A 24,529-nucleotide genomic window follows, 5' to 3' on the forward strand; every position below is an offset into this window, starting at 1 on the left:
CCGCTGACGCATTGCAAGCGGATTCTAGAGCATGCGCAGACTGAGTGTCCATTTTTTCAGGACATGAAGAGTACTTGTCACCCCCTACGAAAACCAATTTTGATCTTTCCTGTCTTCTTCCCTCTTATCTCTTTAATTAGGTGAACGTTCCTCTTTAAAAGACACCCCTTTTTAACCAGTCCACTCTCTTCTCCTTACGTAACCAGCGTCTTCGTTCCAAATTGAAAGTCACCTTCCTTTCCCTGTTCCCTAGCTTTTCTTATCTTACGATCTCCCTTACAAAAATCATACCATTCCTTGATTGTTTGTCTAAACACCATAAATGTCCAACCGTTTGTTATCACTTTGACATCACGATGGAAGACAAGCAAATGCGCCCTCGTTTTCCTTTCTTGACTATTTTCCACATCCTCCATGTCTGTATTTCTATTGGACTCGTAATCGTAGTCGTTCGTAACTAGCTTCGTCATAATAATACATCGAGATTTGAGAGACTTAATTGATAGAAACGATTGCAAATAAAGCACAGTGAGAAAACACAAAGGAAGGACGACGTGAGGCAAGTGAGCAAGTCGTTTGAACATAGCAGCGGTCTGACAAAAGACAAAGCTGATTCAAAGACTGCTCATCCTTTGGCTAACAGAACATTGGACGATCAACGCAATTATCACTCTTTTAAGAGCCGTTGTCTGTGAATACCGAGAATCGCCAGACAGTCGCGAATTTTTTTTATTTATTTCATCAATCAAATCCATTTGGTGAACTATTTTCAAAAATAGCATCGAAACTTCCAGCAGAATTTAATTTCCTTCAAAGGTTGTTGAAATGTTCTAGTAAATTGAGCATCAAACAGGCACTGTGACCAAGCGAAAATCCTGCACATTTGTTGCGTTCGTTTACAAAACCCAAAACATGAATAACACCGACTTTTACCCACAAGTAAAATTTGATATTTCTTCTTACCAAAACGTTAAAAATATCAAGATATTTGGGTTTTTAGTATTTTTTTTAGAGAACATTTTGCCGGATGCTGTGGAAGCTATGACGCGAGAGTGTAAATTTTACCTATTAAAGTTATCGAATCCAGCTTGGTACATGAACTTTGCCTAAAATAAAACATTAGTTTTTCATTTCAAAACATTGAAAATCATTTGAAAAATCCAAGCTTGAAAAGTTATAATGAACATCAAATAGCACTTTGAAGCGGACTGGGAGAATCATATATTATCAATATCGATATCATTAGAACAATATACTCAGCGCTCAAAAGTAGCAAACGCTTGACCTATATGTTTTTTGAGACCGAATTTTTTTCCACTTGTAATGTGACCTTCTATTATGCCACGCTTTTTGTGGTGAAGCTAAAATATGGAGGGGATGTGCTATGAACTTTGCAAATCTTTGAAATGTTTACTTTTTTAAATTATCACCCTATGTTATAAAACGTTTTCTTATATTTTCTTTTGCTTAAAGCATGTAAAGGGTTCATACTTAATAACTGTGTTAAAATATCGCTGATAGCCCATTATAGCCTACTTCCTGAAAAGCTGAAACCTTGATATCTTCTTTTCAAATAAGAGCGTGACATTCAAAAGAACTCGTTGACACCATAGGGCCACACCCAACTTGTTTGTCACGCTTGTCTATATTAATAAGCAATAATGACCTGAAATATACTCTTTTTTTGATAAATGATTTCAACTGTACTTGCCCAGATACAAGGAGAATATGTCCAACCTTGTCTGCCATGCACCATTTTATTCTATTTCTTTAAACGATGGCTAATTGTACATTTCCCTTTACAATATCAGAGGTACAATCACATACTTGAGTTATTGAACTATTGCAATAAGCAAAAGTAAAAGCCTATCATGTCAAGCTACATAACTACTGACTTTCCTATCTGGATTCTACAATGATTTAATATGTTACTGGCAAACGACGCCAGAATCTTTACTATGACTACAGCCACCATTGCCACTAATCCATCCACGATACCCACACGATAGTAAGGAGTCTTCACTGCCAATACAATGAGTGTCATCAATCCATATTGGTCCAGTTCCCTGACCATAGGTTGCACTTCGTGGAGCCGAAGAAGCACTTGAATATCCAAGCTCACGGCAAACTACATTAGCGTCATTCATATCCCACGCATCATCGCACACTGTACCCCATTGGCCATCATGATACACCTCCACACGACCGGAATTAGATGCACCGTTAACAAGTCTCACTCTTTTCTGGCACTCCACAGAGGCGTCTTCAGTATGGGCGCAGTTGTGGGTGCCCCATCGCGCACTAGGACAGTCGAGAATGTTAGACTCGGAGCCCGTGCACGCTAACTCATCTAACCAAATCTGCCCAGTTCCTTGACCATGCGTAGCGCTGGAATGTGATGCAATTGCCCCTGGGAATCCAAGTTGTTTACACACTACATTTGCATCGTTCATGTCCCAACTGTGATCACAAATTGTTCCCCACTGACTGTTGAGGAATACTTCAACTCTTCCCACGCGAGAGAAATTCGAGCCTCGAGCAAGACGAAGGGATCCTGGTGTCAGTGCTGTCAGATAAAGGAAAGGAAACGGCGATTAGGTTGAACACAGTTAATGCAGGAATATAGGGAGACGGTGTTTAACAATTGCCATTACTTGACAGGGACGTGAGAGCATCGTGGACGTGAGAGCATCGTAACTTAAGTAAAGGTTACATAGTGAAAGCCAGTGTTCTATGGGAGTATAGAGCCCCTCGCATTAGATAGAAAGCTGAGCCCGCGTGACTTTCTTCTAATGCTCCGAACACGAGCGTTCATTATCTATCTTAGAAGTAATTATACGACATATTTTGTAAGCTTTGAAATGATAGAAATTTTTCTGTTCATTAAGGCATCATTTTTTCGTATTTAAATTGAAATATTCATATTTATACGAAACTTAGAATTAAATTACTACTTAAGAATTACAGAGCCAGTTATCACATGAAGAGACACAAGGGCTACGGTATTGAATTATAGTTTATCTAGCTTTAAGGGTGAATGTAAAAGACAACTAGTTCAATAAGTATATTCAATAGCATGAACCGTAATATGCGATTACAGTCAAAAATTCAATCTAGTCATCCACATGGATATGCCGGTAAAAAGTGAACCTTACCTTATCTTAAGTAGTAATACGTCAATTTTAGTATACAAAAGGAAATTTGAAAAAAAAAGTGTTCACCTAGCTCCCCTGGATCCTACATCCCTGTGGACTATCGCACCGTCGACGTCTAATAATAGTAGCCGAAGGAAATGCCGATATTCAATATCGATCGTTACTTTTCGTAAACGTAGAGTGGAATATGTATGACTATGAAATGTCACGGCACACAGCACTTCTGTACTCCAAACTTACCACCTTCGATAGATCGCAATTTTAATCCGTTGACTAGTCACGGGACACGAGATCATTGTTTATACAACGATGGTCAAGGTCAAGGCACAATGATAATAATAATAATAATAATAATAATAATAATAATAATAACGTTAATAACGTTAATAAAGAGATTATGAATATAAAATAACAAATATATGTACAAATTACTTATTTATCGATAAAAACATATATGTAAAATATAAAAAACAATTAAAGTTTAAAATATATATATATATATATATTTAAAAGTTAATCTAAGTAGAAGACTTAATGGCTCCTTGGACAGTGTCAATGTCAATATCACCGTTATGTACATCATAAGGAGTTCGCCTTTTTGTTCTTGAACCTCTCAAACATACAAGGGCAGACCGCAGAAGAGCAAATGATGTTCTGGCACGAATCCAAGAGATTGTTTTTTCGTATAACCATAACCATAACCATAACCATAACCATAACCATAACCATAACCATAACCATAACCATAACCATAACCATAACCATAACCATAACCATAACCATAACCATAACCATAACCATAACCATAACCATAACCATAACCATAACCATAACCATAACCATATCGTTATGGTTATGGTTATGGTTATGGTTATGGTTATGGTTATGGTTATGGTTATGGTTATGGTTATAGTTATGGTTATGGTTATGGTTATGGTTATGGTTATGGTTATGGTTATGGTTATGGTTATGGTTATGGTTATGGTTATGGTTATGGTTATGGTTATGGTTATGGTTATGGTTATGGTTATGGTTATGGTTATGGTTATGGTTATGGTTATGGTTATGGTTATGGTTATGGTTATCGTTATCGTTATCGTTATCGTTATCGTTATCGTTATCGTTATCGTTATCGTTATCGTTATCGTTATCGTTATCGTTATCGTTATCGTTATCGTTATCGTTATCGATAACAATAACAATAACAATAATAATGACAATAATAGTAATAATAATAAAGATACATCAAGACGTGCGAGGACAAGATGGATAAGGAGAGCACTTGGTTCTGGCTAAAGAAAGGAGACATTAAAATGGAGACGGAAGGACTACTCACTGCTGCACAGGACCAAGCACTACCTACCAACTACTTGAGAAGTAAGTACAACAGTTGTTATTCATCGCTGTGCCGGTTATGTAATGAAAAGACGGAAACTGTGGTCCAACTTGTAGCTGGATGCAAAGTACTGGCAGGGAGAGAGTACAAAGACAGACATGATAAAGTGGCAAGAACAATACATTGGCACCTATGTAGGAAACACCAAATACAGTGCACTGCAGATAATTGGTGGGATCACGAACCAGAGAAAGTAGAGGAAAACGAAAAGGTCAAGATCCTATGGGATTTTAATGTTTACACGGATAAGAAAATTGAAGCAAGAAGACCGGACATCATAGTAGATAAGAGCAAGAAGAAGGCGAAACTGATTGACATCTCAGTGCCTATGGACCATAGAATTGATCAATAGGAAATGGAAAAGATTGACAAGTACCAAAACCTAAGAATAGAAATAGAAAGATTGTGGAGGATGAAGACCATGGTAGTTCCGATAGTCATTGGATCGCTCGGAACAATATCAAAACAATTTAAGGATCATGTTCAGAGACTAGAACTTGATATTATAAGCTTGTTACACCTTAAGAAATCTGTACTTTTAGGCACGGCACACATCTTAAGAAGAGTACTTCAGCTCTCAGGAGCCGGGTAGAATCTCGAGCTGAAGGTTAATGCATACCAGCAAAAGAGCTGTAATATTCTTATTTTGCTGTGCAATAAAGTAATAATAATAATAATAATAATAATAATAATAATAATGATAAATACAAATTTAGTATAAGAAACGAACAACGTTTCGATGCAGCTTGCATCGAAATCATAAAATAATAATAATAATAAGAAGAAGAAGCATTCAGATTTGTTGGTGTGGAGACAAAATTCAAGTTAGAAATTTTGAAAGTCAATGGCGAGAAATTTTTTGGATCGTGGAAAAAATGTTGGAAGAGAATGGAAGTTACCGGATCAAGATTGGAATTACAACAACGAGGAAAAACAAATATCTGAAGAAAAAGAGCAACATTTACAAGGAGCAGGAAAACGAGTGCAGTACTTGGTTATAAATGTAACCTGGACCCTAGGAAAACAGCTGAAATTATCAACATTCAAGAACAGATGGTTGAGACTAGAGGCTGGAAACGCTTGAGAGGAATTGCAGTAGCAACAGATATGTGCAGGCTGTGCCCGTGGTCATAGAGAGACAGTACGCCATCTACTCGCTGGGTGCAAAGTGTTAGCAGGAACGGAGTATACTCAGAGACATAATAAAGCGCTGATGGTGCTTGCTATTGCATGGGTTAAACAAGCGAGCCTTGTATTAGAAGAGGCGATATGGTATAAGGAGGCATGGAATAGGGGACAGATCCTGGAAGGAAACGGGAAAAACCTTATGTGGGATTTCGAATACAACCTCAGAAAATATACCACGGCAAGAATACCAGACTTGACACTAGAAGATATTCCAAAGAGAAGCATGGCTAATAGACTTTGGCTAATAGACTTTGAATGCCGTCAAGAGGGTAAAATTCAAGAAAAGGAGAGAGAGAAATACCGAAAATATCGATGCCTAAATGTTTTAGGCCTTACAAAGTTATCAATCAAATAATAATACTAATAGTGATGATGATGATAATAATGATAACAATAATAATTGATATGCTCTTCCTTACCGTCGTATTTTGCCGAAAACCCATTTTTTCTCACTGACCCGTCGGTACTGAAAGTTATATACAGTTGATTTGAGGAACTTGTTATATAGGAAGGTAATGTGCTTCCACTGTAAGAACCAATTCGAGGAGACGAAGTGGAACTACCATCATAGACTCTAATGTGGTCACAGCAACTTTCTGTATTGAATGTCTTAAAGTAAAGACCGATATTAGTATTCGACGAGATAGTCCAATAGCAGTTCTGATTATCGCTGTAAGATCCTGGGTAGCCTGGTGACATGATCTCACCGCCTTGGGGAATAGTAGACTGGTGAAGGTTACCACAATTGTGGGAAGCGGACATTGAAATCGCTGAAATTGATAGAAAATAATGGAAATAATGAATTCAATGAACTTCACGCAACTAAAATAACCGCCAGACAATGTTCTATTATTAATATGTGGCCATAATTATCGTTACGGGAAAACAAAAAATTATGATAACCTGACATTCTAAAGTATTTTTTGCGTATATATAATAATAAGAAAATGATATTCCTGCTGCAATGGTGGCTGTTTTCATCAGAACTTCATTGTGGCTGAATATGGGTTGATTTTATTAAAAATACCATTGCAGGTGCGACCATCACCAACATATCCGTTATTACACAGGCACTTGTAAGATCCACGAGTATTTACACAACGCGCGTTAATATGGCAACCATGTAACCCAAGACACTCTTTGGCATCTATACAAAAAAATAAAAATAAAATAAAGTAATAATAATAATAATAATAATAATAATAATACCTTACAACAATAGCCAAGTGAATTCGATTCGAAAGATGAATGAAGAACATACAAGGGCGGACAGACAGACAGACAGACAGACATATTTTATTTGGCGTTTTGTACAAAGTTACACATCAACTTAGATCCAAATAAGTTACGAATATATACGTATGTTTATGTATGTGCAGAATATCTATATTCACATATTCTACACATATACGTCATACGTACATATATATTCTGTATATATAAATGTTCATATAATTATTTCGATAAGATGCGTTACTAATCCTAATCATCTTTATGCAATATTGTACAAGTATTGATTTTTATTTGTTTTGTTGTTGTTGCTTTTTTTCACTACGCAGAGCAAAACAATCATAAACGTATTTTGCTGCAACTGATTGTAAAATATGGGGAGGATCTATTAACTTCAGGAACAATTGGTCCTCCGTAAGGGTGTTACTTATGTTATTTTGCATAAGAAATTCTTCTCTAAGTTTAGAGTATAGAGGACATTTAATTAGGAAGTGTCTTTCATCTTCTATTATATCAGTACAATGAAAGCACTTCCTTTCCTCTACCTTCTTGTAACTAGAGTATCTGCCTCTTTCAATTTCTAGGTCATGGTTACTTATTCTTAGCTTAGTTAAGGCTCTTCTGTGATTGAAATTTTTTACATTTATTAGGTAACCTTCTAACATATAACTAACTTTGAAGAGGCGATACGTTCTTAATTTGTTCTTTTGGCCAGGGGTGTCCCTTTTATCATTAAAGATCTCCCCGAGCCAGTTTTGTTTCTCTATGTCTTCAAATCTCGTTTTGATAGTAACAAAGACGTATGGGTGGCGAGAGGTATTGGAATTTACTTCTAGCCATATATCACCCAGCCCATTTTTTAATAATTACTCTTTTACTTTTTGGCTCCAGCAAATTTTACGCCTGGAGCTTATCATTTCTTTATATGCTAAGAATGTAATTTTATGGCTCGATGTATGTGTAACTAGATTGAGCCAGTATCTTATGCATCTTAAGTTTGCAGCTACATGCAGACGGAGTCGACCTAGTTCTGCATAACAAGCAGAATTGGTTGCATATTTTCCCACTCCGAGTAACATTTTGCAAAATTTGGTATGAACAAGTTCTATAGGATAATTTTTAGAAACCTCCGAACCCCAGACTTCACTGCCGTATAACAGAATAGGTTTTACTAGTGTGTCAAAAAGTTTCATGGTGAGGTGAGGGTCATAGTGAAAAGAGTGACCCATCTCCTTTTTCAGCTTAAATAAGGCTTTCAGAGCAGATTTCTTGAGTTCCTGTTTTGCAATTGTGAAATTTCCGAAAGCACTAAATGTGAGGCCGAGGTATTTGTAAAGTTTAACATTTTCTAAAATTTTGTTTTGATAATAAAAAACATAATTACTTAACCGCCTCCCTGAATTATTGAAAATGAGAATTTTAGTTTTCTCAATATTTACATCTAGACAATTTGCGTTAGAGAATCTATAGTTCAAGTTTATTTAAAAGGGCTTGAAGATCTGTATAGTTTTTACTGAATAAAATTAGATCATCAGCATAGCCAGGCGTTTCCCAAAGGGCCCGGGGGGGGGGGGGGGTGCAAATTCAAAAATCCGCCATTTTGTTTGAGCCCTCGAAACGCCGAGCCAAAAAAAACATCATGATTGCCATCGTATTTTCTTTATTTATACCGGCAGATTTTGATGATCATGACTGTCCTTCAGGATTCACTTGCTAGCGCATTGTTGCTTCGTGTCATCCTATGCCCAGTTGGTTATGCGATACCGCTGACTTCACACTCTTCTCAATAAGCAATGCTCAGCGCTTTTCCCATTAAAAAAAAAAAATGCTTGGACTATTACTTGAGCGCGGTTTAGAAGTCAAATGCTAGACAATTCTAGCTGGATCTGCTCTCTTGCCTAGGTATTAGGTAACTGATATGATGAACACCTACCACTTCACATTAATTTCTTTTAAAATATTTTTATTCCTTCTTTAATAGCAGATATTTTGGAAGCACGCAAGTGAGATACCAATGAGACAAGAAGTATTTTATCGACCCGATAGCCTCACTTGTATGATTCTTAAAACAAAAGAATATCGCTTAGCAGGCTCAACTGTAAAACAACTATTAAATACCTCTTTTACAGGTATAAGGGTGACACGCAGAACAAGTGATGTCATTCCACCAATAGCCATGTCTCGGCCCTAGAGTATGAACACAGTTTTGGTCACTTTTGAGTTTGTCTGGCCGGTTTGGTGCCCAGTAAGTAAAATTCACTTCAGTTCCATCGATCCATGTAAAGTTTCCATTGCTCCGAAGATCCTGCAGTCCAATCCATCCAGTTTCTCCACCATGCCTGTGTTGAACGTAAATGTTGTCTTCCTGGCTTGTGATGCTTGCTAGGCTAGCGTTACGACTGAGACAGCTTGACTGTGCTGCCTGCCACGTGGCACAGGACGAGTTGGTCAAGTAACAGAAACCATCGAAGTACGTCCATCCTTTACCACAAATATCTAGTAAAATAGAGAGAGATTTCAAATCAATGCTTACATACATGAAAGAAAGGTATGGCAAATCCCAACTCCTTTTCTTGAATATATGCTCTATTTGCTTCAGGCCGTGCTGTATTTTGCAAAAGAATGCATCAATATCCACAATGAATTCAATAAATTTAAGAGAGGATGTCAGCAAAAATCGAACATACGCCGGCAACAGTCGAAAAATCAAATTCGCTCATATTTTGTTGGTCTTAGGAAGTAAGACCCTGAGGCAATAGTCTATTGCAAACTACACGACGCGATTTGTGTCTGGGGTGGCCGCGTAGTAATGCAAACGGCGGTAACCCTCTGATGAGAGAACCAAAATATGCTGCTTTTGTAAAAGCATGTACGGAATGAATTCTTTAAAAATTGTATTAATTAATGTTTAAGCTTTAAAAAGCTGTAATTAATCTTTGAATAAGTTAATGGTTACGAATAATAATAATAACAATAATAATAATAATAATAATAATAGTAATAATAATAATAATAATAATAATAATAATAATTACCAGGGTACGCCTAAAATAAATGGTTGATATTAAGAAATCGAAAAGTTGAAATAATGTACTATTCGTGACATCAGAAAAAAAATGTTCAGCTACGATTTCAAGCTCACGCCCCCTCGTGAGCCTATACAAATTATGTCTCAAAAACACGGTTTTTGAATCTTTTTTCAAAATAATGACTACCTAGGCAAAAAACAGAAGTGGATTCAGTTAATTCAACTATTCACGGACTGTATTATATGGTTTAGATTGAATTCTATTGAAAAAAAAACCCCAGAAAATCGTCTCTCCTTTTAATAATACAGAACCTATCAAAAAACAGAAGTGGATTTGAAAACCCCGGGCTTTCATGAACATTTTGGTATATAATTCATAGGAATTTGCTAAAATTTAGAACCGTATTTTTGCTGATTTCACAAGCTCATACTATCTGTTGGCCTATACATTCCCCTCTTATGGTTTCTTAGGTTTCGTAGCCTCGAAAACACGCTAACTACAGTAGTTCGCGAAGAACAGAAGCTTTACGTGTCATTTAGAACGTTGTGTCACGCAGTTTACTTGTGCTATATAACTTTACTTTTAAGAACAACCTTTTGCTTTGGAAAGAGAGGAAAAAGACCGAAAAGAGCAAATATTCCAAATGTATGGGCAATTTTTTCCAATGTAAAGGGATTTTTTGGGGTTTTTATTCTGCGACGAGTAATTAAGATTTAAAGTAAAAGTATTTACAATACTTTTAATACTGAATGACTTTTTTAAAATTCATTTATCAGCCCGTGGTATAAGGATTTTCCCTTCATATTATCTTTTTTCTAAAAGCGTAATGATTGATAATAACTGTATGTAAATATCCTTAATGGTCCAATAAAGCCTACTCCTAAAGAAGCTAAAACGTATAAGGATATTTTCAGTAGAAGTCGTCTTTGTAAATACGAACGTGACATGTAAAGGTGTGACGCGGTAGCATCAAAAGCCAAACCCAATTCTTATAGAATGCCGCGGGGTCACGAACTTTGGGTAACGCAACGCCGCTATTGTTAGAAAACCACTTGACTCCGAAAAAATGATAATTTCTTGAGGATAATTTTAATTTTATTAATCTATCTTTTCAAACTACGTATTATTATAGTATAGTAGTAATAAATTTGATATTTTGATATTTTTCTCTTATTCTCTCTATTATTATAGTAGTTCGAGCTAGTAGTTTTCTTTTTTTTTAAATATTTTGCTATTTAGAAAATGATTTGAAATTCATTTGATTGTACCCAAAGGCCGATTTTTCTTCGAAATTTCTTCAATTTCTCCATATCTCAATTACTCGTTACAGAATAAAAACCCCAAAATATCACTTTACTCACGATTAGAACATTGTTTTAACTTCCAAATTTCTAAATATCGACCTTTTATTTTATTTAGCACATGGTTAAAATATTTTTTGAAAGTTCTTTATATTTCATAGATTTAAAACAAAGACAATGTTAAAAACAGTTTTTGAACAATGAAGCCCATACACATTTTGTTTTGCAAAGCCACACCGGCTAAGACCTCGAATTTGGAGGGTATTTTGCCTCTCTCAGAGGGTCATTTATTGACAATTTTTTTCTTCTCAATTTTGTCGGAAATAAAGCGATATCTCGAAAAACGAAGTATACCACGATTTGATTTCGCTATAGGTCACCTTATACTAGAATATGAGCAAAATCGATTTTTTTGGTTGTTGCCGGCAAATTTCGATTTTGTTTGATTTTTGCTGACATCTTCTATTGAGTACAAATGTAATACTAATAATTTGGTAATTTTTCAGCTAACGAATCAAATACCTGATACCACGACATAATGCATTATCACCGGATCGTACGTATTAGCATACAGCTCCTTCATACAAACACGGAAGTATCGAGATGTGATTTTCTATTAATGAGAAAATAAGTTTTAGTTTGATACATTTAACTGCTCGAAAAAAAGAGTTGACTTGGAGCAAATCATTGTTTGATGACATATGGTTTTGAAATTCCAAACCAAGTATAAACAAATAATGATCTAAATAATTAATTAACTTTTTAACTTTTTTTTTTTTTTGAGAATGAGCCGTCAAAAAGTGTTGTGCATTCAACTTTTTTAGATCCTCTTCTTTTGTTAAGCAGCCTACATTTTTTTCATTTTATATCTACTACTTCTATTCCTATTTTGTCCATCATTTTGGACCCCAGTTGTCCATCATTATTCTCTTTCCCAAACCTGCTTAACATTCTGTAATAAGATCCAGCGAATAATGATATCAACGACGTTCGGTTGTACGTGTCCTTTTTTTGTCATACCTCAATCCAGGCAGATATTCCATTGCACTGTGGGTTCTTCCGTCCACCACCTGTACGGTGTGTTGGTGTTACCATGACTAAAGGCTGCTTGGTGTAATTGTATCTTATCGTCAGGTTAACGGTCTGCAAAAAGATAATATTTTTGTTGTGTGGTTAAGCAAATGTATACTTAGAAGTGAACACCCCATGTCATGCAATAATGAAATTTTGTTTTCAGCACATTACCTTGCAAAATGCGTAATTATCAGATTGTTGAGGTGTGTAGTCATTAGGGAAGTCAATGCTACCGTATTCAGAGAACAATGGACGGTGTAGAATCTCAAATGCCATCCAGTCCTGTATGAGATATAAAGGTGTTTATTGTTATTTTCTTTCTCCTCCTGCTGCTCCTTCTTCATTATTAGAGACACTTATATTTGTTAGTTGCGTTGCTCGATAGCTCGTGCGCAGCCATAGTCTCGTTTCACTACGAATTTTTTTGGAAGCGTTGTAGAAGCTTTGTAGTGGTAAAAAGAAGTGCAATAAAAGGGTTTGTTTCAGATTTTTCGCTGTATACTTCATTGGAGCTGTCATCAAGCTTAAAACATTTTATTTTCCAGTGGTTCCACCTTGGTTTCTTGCTCACCTTGCAGTCAGTAGAGATCAGATCGTTATTCATGTTGACCTAAATGTTTTATGATCGTTATAGCGTGAGTGCGATTGCGAAATAACGCGCTAGCTCATACTCGTTCTTGTACTCATTGTCGAAACTAACTGCATGATGCCAAATATTTAGTAAGCTGTAGCAAATGAATGACGTTCTTATCGCTTCTATGCACCTATATGTCAGCTAACTGTTCGCTAACCAATCAAAATATTTCTTCACACATACATGTCCAAAAACTGGCTTACCACACTGATATCTTCATGTACACCGTCAAAGTTCTGCAGTTCTCTTAAGCAAATTTTGAACGACGAAGAACCAACATCTTCTACCCAAACACTCGCAGCATCGTGTTTCATGCCTCTTCGTTGATGTTGCAGTGTAGCTAACACTGTGGGAGAGCTAGAGAACTTGCCCTGTGTGTGATAATTATATCAAAAATAGCTGATTTCTTCCTCTTACAACAACTACAACTACAACTTAATTTGCACTCTCAATGTATTTACAACCAAACAACAAAACGGAAAAAAAGAGAAATTTCCAGAAGGGCAAACAACTACTCAAAATAGCTAGGACAGCTAAATGAATTAAACAACAAATTGGGATCGAATCAGCTTAAAGAGCAAGAACCTTCTGACGATGAAATGCAGTTGGAACAGGCGTCATTTTTAATAGAGCTCAATTAATCGTTCGCATTAGTTGAAATAGATCATAGATATTTTGAATGTTCCATTGACTTTCATTTAATGTTAAAATACGATACATACCCCAGGAAACAGAACAGTCCTACACGTCGTACCAGTCCACCATCGTGTGAACCGTTCCCTTCCGGTAACTCCACCGTTAGGTGCTCCTTGATAGGCTATCCAATCAACTGATTCCATGTCATATGACGGATTGTCATTCCTACCTGTCCTGGAAATACACGCAGTAAAATTGGCCTTATTCACGTTCTCGGTCCAAGTTACTGTAGCTTCGTGTACCTTGGCAGTCGGTAAAGCATTGACGTAGTTCACCGTCAGTTGGATATGTAAGGGTTTGTCGGGATAAAAAGTGTAGGGCTTGAGCGACACGATCTCACATTGAGTATCTGACCATGGAAAGTCTTTCTGACGAAGAAAGTGTCTCCCTTTGTCCAATGGGAATCCTTTTGAAAAACATGCCAAAAATAATTATATGTATAAGATATTAAGGATGGTGCCTACTAATTGCGAACCATTTTTATTTTTTTCAAATTATGCCAGTCATTTAAATCACCCAAGAGGCCACTGGAATCAAAGAAAAAAAATTGGGTATACCCACGCATCTAAGTAAGATAATTGACGTTATAACACCGATGACGTAAGCACTTTTTACGCAAGGGAAAAAAATCATATTACGAAGTTGTTTTCATCGATTTTATCTGAAACTTGTTTCAAATAAACGACTATTTGTGCTCTTTATATCAAATTTATAAACTTTTATGTATCATATAAGAAACCATTTTTTTAAACCAAATTTTGTCTTCAAAAGTGTAAAATATTGTTCTAAAGGGATGCTACATTTTTGCTTACATTTGCATCCAAAACCATTTTTATATTAAAAACTCTATTATAAAAAATAATTTAACTATTTCTGTTACATTTTGGACGAATAAAATTGGGGGTACCTACGCGTTTTAAAAAGTTATGATTAAAAAAAAATTTTTTTTTGAGGATAAATCGGGTGCTAAAAGCGTGACAAGGGTGACGCGGCGTTACGAAACAGCGTGACCAGCTCTGTTTTTGGCGTGTTTGCAGCAGCTCCTTCATCTCTTCGTGGTTTTACGAGCCACCCGGTTAGCTCAGTTGGTAAGAGCTTCGGTCTGTTGTGCGGGAGGTCGTGGTTCAAGCCTCGGCCGGACCAACACTCAGGGTCTTAAAATAACTGAGGAGAAGGTGCTGCCTTTGTAATTATATCTGCAAATGGTTAGACCTCCAAGTCTTCTCGGACAAGGACTTAAAACCGTAGGCCCTGTCTCCCAACCCTTCCTAACCTACAGTAAATGGGGGACATAAAAGAACCTGTTGAATTATTCGTGTAAGAGTAGGGGACTGTCTCCCGGTTCAACAGCCTATCCCAATTTGGAGGCATAACACTAATGTACTATTAAATCACTCATGATTGTAAGCTGCACGGCTGCTAATAGCGCCTTAATATGCAGCCCGTAAAGTCCTCCACTGCATTGTAAAGCGCATTGAGACATTTTGAAATGCGCTATATAAGAACCCCATTATTATTATTATTATTATTATTATTATTATTATTATTATTACAAGCAGGAGGAAAACTGAAAAAAAGCGATATTTCAAGCCATCAAAGTACCAGAAAACTTATCCAATTCGAAAGCAATAACAAATAATTATTTCCTGTGTAGAAGAAAAGATTTTCTTAAGCCAATGGTATGTAATTTTTTTTTTTTGAAGTCGGAAAAAGGACTCCTTTTCATGAATGTTTCACGGCAGTCGTGCATGCAAAACAAGAACCAGGCAAAAACTTTCGTAAAATACAAACCTACATTTAGTTTAACTTCACAAGTGCAAGAGACAGATTTAATAAATCAAAATAATGATTTTCTTTGTCAGTATGCCCTTTGCGTGACCGTTTTTGAATATACTTTTTAGTGAGTGAAAGACAGTTTATGTAAATACCAGGCCTTCCAACGACAAAAGTTTATTTCATGTAATTGTACTCGCAGGAAAAGCTAAATGAATGGCTGATATTTGGGGTAATGTGTGATTCCTTTTCAATTTTCATTTAACTTTAAAACAAACTAAGCTTATCTGTATGGAAATATTGAAAAAGTTCTTCTATTATTCACCGATCCAAGGCGATCGAAACTGCTTTTTCTAGAAAGTAAAAACATATGATTTTTTGCCAAAAACACCTGAATTATTGAAGATTACTCTGTGATCCATCCTTGACTAAATAAATAATAGTTATTGCTGTTGTTCTTGGTATTAATTTTTTCCAAGGCCGACGTTTTCCGTACCCTTGAGTGTTTTGCTTTTGAAACCCGCGGGAATCCCTCGATGCAGATGCGCAGTAAGTGTGCGCTATGACAATAGTAGGCACCATCCTTAAGAAATATCTTTTGGAGAAAGAAGTCGTTGTCAAAGTTACCTTGGCAGCCTCCAGGGTGATAGTAAGTGAAGTTTCCTCTGGTTCTACATATCTCTCTCTTCATGATGCACATGTTGTCAAATGTCTGTCCATTGGTTGCACAAACTAGATCTTGATATGTGGGGCATTCAGCAATACACACACACTGGGCAACACCTGGTGACAATGCTTGACAATTTGCAAAATAGTCACACGTTTTGTTGATACATGGATTAAATTCTGTAATTAAGAAACATGATATGGTTAATCATAATTAGAAATCCTGTTTCAATGTATCTAAAGAGCGGCTACCTGCTTATTTGTTTCAGTTATCGATGAGCGAGCATATTCAATTCGCCATTTATTTCTTTAAAAATACTTTTCCGAATTCGGCTGAGAGACCACCACAAAGTCGGTGCTGGACTTGATGTATACATTTACTGTATTTTATCAAGTCCAATCTCACCCGTTTTTTCGAACAGTCGTAAAAATATATGAAAAGACATGCAAGAAACTATACTCCTTACGAGTCTACGTAGTACTGTCATTGAGCAAGGAAACATCCGGTTTTAAAATACGAATCGAAGTCCCTGTTTCCAAATCAATTCCAGGTTTTTTACCAGATAAGATTGAGTCAGTCTAGAAAAGAGCACGCTACAAATTATTTTTCCATCTGCTGAGAGCTAAATAAGAAGTAAATATCCCCTCAGTACTACAGGGATGGCGGAGCCATGGACGGAGGGCTTTTGCCCTGCCCCAATCCCTTCCAACATACACTTTTTTACGAGATAGGAATCTTATTTTGTCTTTGTTTGAATTTCGTATGGGAAAAAAAAACGTTTCAAGCTAAAAGTTAGGTCTTAAGATGGGATTTAAATTTCGGTAAATTATTCTAAAGTTTTGGTGTAATTTACGCAAAGGCCCTATCACATTAAGAATAACGGCATTTGAAGTTATAAGACTATAGGTAAATTACTTAATACTTAACAAATTACTTAAACACAATGGAGCAAAACCATAAATTGCCTTAATGTAGTGTAAATGTAAAATGTGATTAAAATAAAATTTAAAATTGATTATCACTAGCACACTAGCACTAGCACTAGCTAGCACTAGCACTAGCACTAGCACTAGCACTAGCACTAGCACTAGCACTAGCACTAGCACTAGCACTAGGCACTAGCACTAGAACTAGCACTAGCACTAGCAACTAGCACTAGCACTAGCACTAGAACTAGCACTCGCACTAGCACTAGCACTAGCACAGCACCCAGCACTCGCACTAGCACCAGCACTAGCAACATAGCACTTCGCACCAGCAATAGCACCAGACCAGCACTAGCACTGCACTAGCACCAGCACCAGCACTAGCACTAGCGACACCAGCAACCAGCATTAAGCATTATTAGCATTAGCTAAGCATTTAGCATTAGCATTAGCATTAGGCATTAGCATTTAGGTATTTAGAATAGCATTTAGCATTAGCATTAGGCACTGAGCATTAGCTTAGCATTAGGCATAGCATTAGCATTAGCATTAGCATTAGTCATTAGCATTAGCATTAAGCATTAGCATTAGCATTAGCATTAGCATTAGCATTAGCATTAGCATTAGCATTAGCATTGCAATTAGGCATTAGCATTGCATTGCATTAGCATTAGCATTAGCATTAGCATTAGCATTAGCATTAAGCATTAGCATTAGCAAATTAGCATTTAGCATTTAGCTAGCATTTAGCATTAGCCATTAGCATTAGCATTAGCATTAGCATTCGCAAAGCATTAGCCCATTAGCATTAGCATAGCATTTAGCATTCGATTCGCTTAGCATTGCATTAGCATTAGCCTGGAGCATTAGCATTTAGCATTAGCATAGCATTAGACATTAGCATTATAGCCTAGCATTTAGGCATTAGCATTAGCATTAGCATTAGCAGTGCATAGCATAGCATTAGCATTAATTAGCATTAAGCCATTAGCATTATTAAGAGTGCAAAAATAAATTTTCACTATTACGAGTGCAAAAAAAAAAAAGCAGTTATTACCACCAAATACCAGGTAGTCAACAGTAATTGGATGATGCTTGGTATTCAAACCAACCAAATCCTTCACGCAAGCTCTAAAGTAAGTCCTCGTTATTTCCTATGAAATAAGGAAGTGAATACATTAAATGATTTCTGACCTATATGTTTTGAAAAATAACACATCATACTTTATACTTATGATCTTTTCCACCCATTCAACAGGACCTCCATCATTAATAAGCTATGAAAATGAACATTCGTCGCACAGGGCTATTATATTTTAAGTAAGGAATATGTAACAATTTTTCACCGAAGGCGAATTGATTATCGGCAAATATTCACTGATATTCACTTAGCCTTCGGCAACTGAATTCTTAGTACCTCGTTCCAGGCTACAATGGAGTTGTGTTCTGGTGGCACAGCGTTCACATTACTGCTGTCGTATTCATGACTTGGAGTGAGGACAATCGATGGAGGTGAAAAGTAGGGATCGGTAAAGTTGACGATCTGAAAAATCGATAAGAAGTAGATATGAAATGAGAGTTCTACGCCCGGTGCCACCGGTGCGAATCGGTGCTCTCCTCCAGACCCTACTCCGGGCCCGTAATAACGTCGACGTCATAGCTATTCTATAGGTGAGGTGCCGTGAGGTTCCGTAGATGGAGGGGTGGTCAGCCATATCTATTTTTTAGTTTGCTGGATTGCACCATACCAACGCAATCGGGACGATCTATTTTTGAGATTTTACTTCAAAGTTTAATCCTAATAAAAGTTTCTAATTATTCATAAAAATTCGTTTTTCTGGGAAATTTATGACGGAAGTTGAAATCTGGACAGGGTGCAGTAGTCAAAGACAGCGATACTTTTGGTGTTTTCGTATATTTTAGTATAGGACTGGCACTTGTTTTCTTTCGAATGCATCTGATTTCTTTTAGACTACGTGCTGCTCGTGCCGGTAGCAAACTCGAGATGTGGTTTTGTAGTAGTGAGAACCTTGCCCTTCCTAACCACTTTTTCCTCTCTTCCCCATATAGGTTATGTACTTGACGTAAATGATCACTCATAAACTTGTTACAGACAGGACAGTCTCTTTTATGCTTGTAGGGCATGTTGACACTTCGAAGGTTCAATCGTAAATGGTGGAGTATATAGTGTTTAACTAATTTAAAGATCTTTGGACGACGTGTGTTGGGCGATGTGGGGTCGGTGCAAGGACGATGTAGGTTCGATGTGGGGTCGATGTGGGGTCGATGAGAGGTCGAGGTTGGGTCTATGTGGGGTCGATGAGAGGTCGATGTGGGGTCAATGAAAGGTCGATGTGGGGTCGATGAGAGGTCGATGTGGGGTGGATGTGGGGTGGATGTCAATCTACACTAGAATCTACACTAGAATATATACTAGATCTACTATCTACACTAGAATCTACACTAGAACCTATACTAGATCTACTATCTACACTAGAATCTACACTATATATAGAGCTAGGCTATCAGCTATCAAGCTATCGGCTATTGGCATGTACCTGGCCTGAAAATCCACACCTGGCTGAACTCGTTAATGAATAAGAAATTTGCACTAATTATTATTTTAAATTGGACGGTTTGTTTTGTAAAACTGAGAAAGAGTAGATCGTGGTCTTGATATCTAGTAGGAGATTCGCGTGATTGACTCGACAATTATGCAGAACACGGTCCTCTATTGTTTCAAGTGACGGGTGTTTCTATTGAACGAGTATATACTGACAATCAAAACATTATACTTGTTTGGAAAAGATGATGTATTAAAAATAAATTAAAATTTTAATCGTAGGAATTCATAGAAGACCTTATGGTGTAATGGTATCACATATGACTCCAGATCAGAAGTTATGGGCTCGATTCCCATTGAGGCCCTCTATATTATAAATGATCAATCTAGAGGAAAATACTTAGACCATCAGTAGTCAAAATAGGGATTTGGTTAGAAGAGCATCAATTGTTCGTAAAATATCTTGTTGTTTTGTTCAACAATAAAAAGGAAAATATCCAAGCAGGTGCCGCATGACCTAAAATACAATCCAGCAAACTAAAAACAGACATGACTAAAAACACGGGGTAGCAAGAGAGCACTGATTGTTTGAAAAATATCTTGTTGTTTTGTTCAACAATAAAAAGGAAAATATCCAAGCAGGTGCCGCATGACCTAAAATACAATCCAGCAAACTAAAAACAGACATGACTAAGAACACGGGGTAGTAAGAGGGCACTGATTGTTTGAAAAATATCTTGTTGTTTTGTTCAACAATAAAAAGGACAATATCGAAGCAGATGCCGCAAGAACTAAAATACAATCCAGCAAACTAAAAACAGACATGACTTAAAACACGGGGTAGTAAGAATAGCCATGACGTCACCTCTGTAAGGACCCTGATGGAGGGGGGGGGGGGGGGGGGGGCGTTTTATGAATAAAAGTTGTTCCTTGGGCAAGTCATCTAATTGTTTGTTTTTTGATGAGTCCACTTCGTAGAACTCAATTAGGGTGAAACAAAAGCATAAAGTAAAAAGAGTCTATACCGTTAACAATAGGCTTTGAGACAGAAAAACTAATTTTTATGAATAATTAGAAACTTTTATTAGGATTAAACTTTGACGTAAAATCTCAAAAATAGATCGTCCCGATTGCTTTGGTATGGTGCAATCCAGCAAACTAAAAAATAGATATGGCTGACCACCCCTCCATCTACGGAACCTCACGGCACCTCACCTATAGAATAGCTATGACGTCGACGTTATTACGGGCCCGGAGTAGGGTCTGGAGGAGAGCACCGTTTCGCACTGGTGGCACCGGGCGTAGAAATCTCATTTCATATCTACTATAAGACACTATGTGTAAGCTGTCATTTGCGAATTAGGTTTTAAGGCTGTATTTTCTCCCAAGAATTATAACTTTCACTCGTTTTTAGTTTTGTCTCTAATACCTGGCAAAATGCGTCGTTGTCTTCTTCACTCGGTTGAAGAGAATTTGGAAATTGTAGAGTAATGATCTCGTTATGAGGCCAAGAGAGTGGAACCTCAATGAAAGCCATCCATATCTAAGAAGAAAAGAAGAGCCCATCTTTTTGTAATAATAAACAATTTAAGGGACGGGAAGGAGAAAAGAGTTGAAGTAGATAAGACGATAGGAAATTAAAAAGCATGATGCAGTAACATACCACTTCAATATCCTTGTGACGTCCATCAAATGTTCTTGCTTCTCTCAAACAAATCGTAAATTCATCTCTAGCGATGTGTTCTACCCAAACAGCAGCAGCATCTTGCCTTTTGTTCAGTACGTTGTGACGAGCTGTGATGAAAACTTTGGGCTTGTTTGGGAACCCCTTTTTGGATTAAATTAAAATAGGTTAAATAAGGTGAAGCGTCAAATGTACAAATCATAAAGTATTGGAATGGGATTGGAATAGACGTTCTAAGAGGATTCAAGCCATTATTAAATATAAATTGCTTCGTCACCGAACCAACCTGTGATAGAGGTACTCGGTTACATTGTGTTCCTGTCGTCCAGTCGTTGAACCTGGTACTTCCTTCAGCCACACCTGATTCAGTCACTTGATAAGCAACCCAGTTCACTCGTACAGTCCCCTCGAACCCAGTCCCGCTCTCAACCACACACACCCTAAACCCACTCGTAGTTACGGACTCGGTCCACGTGAATGCTACATCATGCACACGCGACGAGTTTGTTCCCAAGCTTAAAGATATTAAGACTTTTATTGTATCACTCCCAGTGAAGGATGATGGGAAGGTTACTGTGTCACAGTAAAATCCATCGACAGCTGAGCGTCCGATCTGTATTTTTCCGTGCTGTAACCCTTTAACAAGAAATTCAAATAATGAAAACTGTACATTAAAAAAGAGACTTAATCACCTATGTCATATCATATAATTTGAAGGTTACTATTTAGGTAGTTTTGTCGAACATTTTCGAACTTAACAGTTTATCTTCAGGATCATTTAGTTTAGTCCTGAAGATGAACTGTTAAGTTCGAAAACGTTCGACAAAACTACTTAAATAGTAACCTTCAAATTATATGATACATTAAAAAAAACATAATAATAAACTTTACGTATTAGTGATTATTTTATATGTTGGCATCAGATTCTTCGGATACCGTAGGCTTCACATAAAAATAGTTGCAAGTGAAAAATGTAGATTTGGCATCCTCCCGGTTTTTTTCGTTGCAAGCATCAGAATCCTGGTTTTACCCAAAAATAGCTTGAAAAATCAACTAGCAGTAGGTCATTTTCGAACTATATCTTTTCCTAAATGAATTTTCGAAACGAATGCAAAAGTTCAAAATTACTTTTATTTTAAGCGTATTTTTCTGAATGATAGTTTTTACTCCTAAGTTTTGGGGGGAAAAATTGATCCGTGTATTGTACAGCCATAATTAAGCATCCTTATATCTTGTGAAAAAGACAATTGAAGTTTTCTATCTTTTTCACTCTTTAGATCGTTTATAGCGGGTTTTTTCCCAAATCTCCCTAATACGATAAAAGAGGTTTCTTACCGCTAACAGCGCCAGCAGCAAGCACGAAGAGCACTACAGCAGCAATTTTTGCCATAGCTGATAATGGTCCTTCACCGTAATGAGTTATGGATGCTTGAGGCAGCCTTACTTATCGTAATGGCAGTAAGAATGACGTAACTTACAATGTCTTTGATCAACAACAATATTCTCAAAACCTTAAAACTTGATTCAAGCCTTGTAAGTCCACGATAAATCACATTCCAAACATTCCAATGTTTACGATGTTGATCAAAGTGTGTTTCTCCCCTCTAAATGTCAAATATGCGATTCCTTTAGGAAATGGAAAATAATATAATACCTTTATTTAAACACGATAGTATTTAAAGCTAGTAAAAGCTTGTGGGGTCGTGCTTTCTTCTTTTGATGGAGAAGTTCTATCTTGATTGGATACTAGCTTCGTGTTGTTTGTTTACGGCAAGAAGTAAATTTTTACCAAGTAATAGTAATATAAGTAATAAGGCTACTTTATAATCTACTTTATAATTCATGCAAAACCGAAACGTCCTGTCAAAAAAGCAGCGTTTTCCTAAGTAACTTAAAAGTTTTTAGAAAATATGTAAATAGAAGCTCATTTTTCTCGCAGTATTCTACACCAAGATGAAGTCATTGTTTTCTGATTGGGTACTCATGATAAACTTCGTCACAAGTGATTTTTCTCAAATCCAACAGAGTCATATAATGCAGTTTTTCCTAAGTTACCTTAAAGTTTTTTGAGAAACATGTAAATAAAAGCTTAACTTAAAAATACTTCAACACTTTGATTTAATAATATAATGAACTTTTTTACTGAAATTATTTTGTGCTATAAATCTTAACACTGCACATTCTCGATCCTTGCAATAGTCTACACCCATCCAATTGCAAAGCTATTTTTACTTTGATGTCAATAATTTCTGATACTATCTGATACTCTCTTTCGCTAGGATCTAGCTAGGATAGCGTCTTGTAATAATCAATGGACCTGTTTTGTTTCAATAGGCCATTTCACGGATCCCGTTACTTAACCTCAGCCTCGTCAGCGTGTAATTATTCTTTAGAATTTGACTACAGTCCGCAGTAATGAAAGGAATTTACACATCAACGAACAATTGAAACACTTAAAAATTTCACAGGTTGTAGGCAATTTCTAAGGAATATATTACACGCTGACGAGGCTGAGGTTGAGCCGCGGGATCTGTGAAATGGTCTATTGCTTGGCTTGCTTATTCTCCTGATCTATTCAGGATTTTGAATGAGACATGACTACGCAAAATATGTTAGTAGTTTACCCTATATTCGGATGGCTGATATCGTGGGCTCGAGCCCTGGCGGCAAAAACAGCAGGGGTCTCAAAATGAATACTGAATAAGAAGTTATTGCAATAACTCTGGAAGAAGAAGAAGAAGGAAAAAATATATATATATATATATATATATATATCAAATGACCAGACCTCAATGTTCGTTTGATTAGTTTTATTTGTAAAAATGGCGATCGAGTCCCGATGAGCTAGAAATTGCAAACTTCACTAAGAGTAATGTGACGATTACATCGACATATATCGAGTTTAAAAACAGCATACTCTAGTCGATGTTGTGCGTTTTTCCACAGCTATTTTTGTGCTGATTCCATGAAATCGTATTTGGCTTCTTGAGAAAGCGAGTGAGGCTTGGTTGAGTCGGGTTTATTAACTGGGATGAGTGCCCTAAACCTTGTGCACAGCCGATCTTTTATTCCTTTTTTAAAATATTTTTCTTGGCTAGATAAAGAACTTTATTGTTCTTGCTAGTAATCCGAGGTAATGTAAGCAATTCCTGTCTACGCAAATTCTTTGCACAGTCTCCGCGCGGCAGATTAGCGCCATATCATATCCATATC

The 24,529-nt window shown here is 36.7% G+C and overlaps 1 protein-coding gene across 1 annotated transcript; it reads right to left on the reverse strand.

Moving 5' to 3' along the window:
* Nucleotides 1-1,738: 1,738 nt before the first annotated feature.
* Nucleotides 1,739-22,718, reverse strand: LOC116293127 (uncharacterized). The gene is made up of 16 exons (XM_031700523.2): nt 22,652-22,718; nt 21,603-21,952; nt 21,296-21,460; nt 21,062-21,175; nt 18,487-18,612; nt 18,127-18,223; nt 16,104-16,322; nt 13,730-14,109; nt 13,211-13,378; nt 12,545-12,655; nt 12,320-12,442; nt 11,822-11,912; nt 9,088-9,465; nt 6,767-6,886; nt 6,159-6,509; nt 1,739-2,566 (listed from the first exon to the last, which is right to left on the reverse strand). Exons 1-16 carry the CDS (start codon nt 22,704-22,706, stop codon nt 1,929-1,931), a joined length of 3,486 nt encoding a protein of 1,161 aa, XP_031556383.2. The 5' UTR covers nt 22,707-22,718; the 3' UTR covers nt 1,739-1,928.
* Between the last annotated feature and the right edge of the window lie 1,811 nt (nt 22,719-24,529).

This window comes from Actinia tenebrosa, unplaced genomic scaffold (genome assembly GCF_029948245.1).
Source record: "Actinia tenebrosa isolate PJP-AT-01 unplaced genomic scaffold, QUT_ActTen_1.0 PGA_scaffold13__45_contigs__length_12533684, whole genome shotgun sequence".
Lineage (NCBI taxonomy): Eukaryota > Metazoa > Cnidaria > Anthozoa > Actiniaria > Actiniidae > Actinia > Actinia tenebrosa.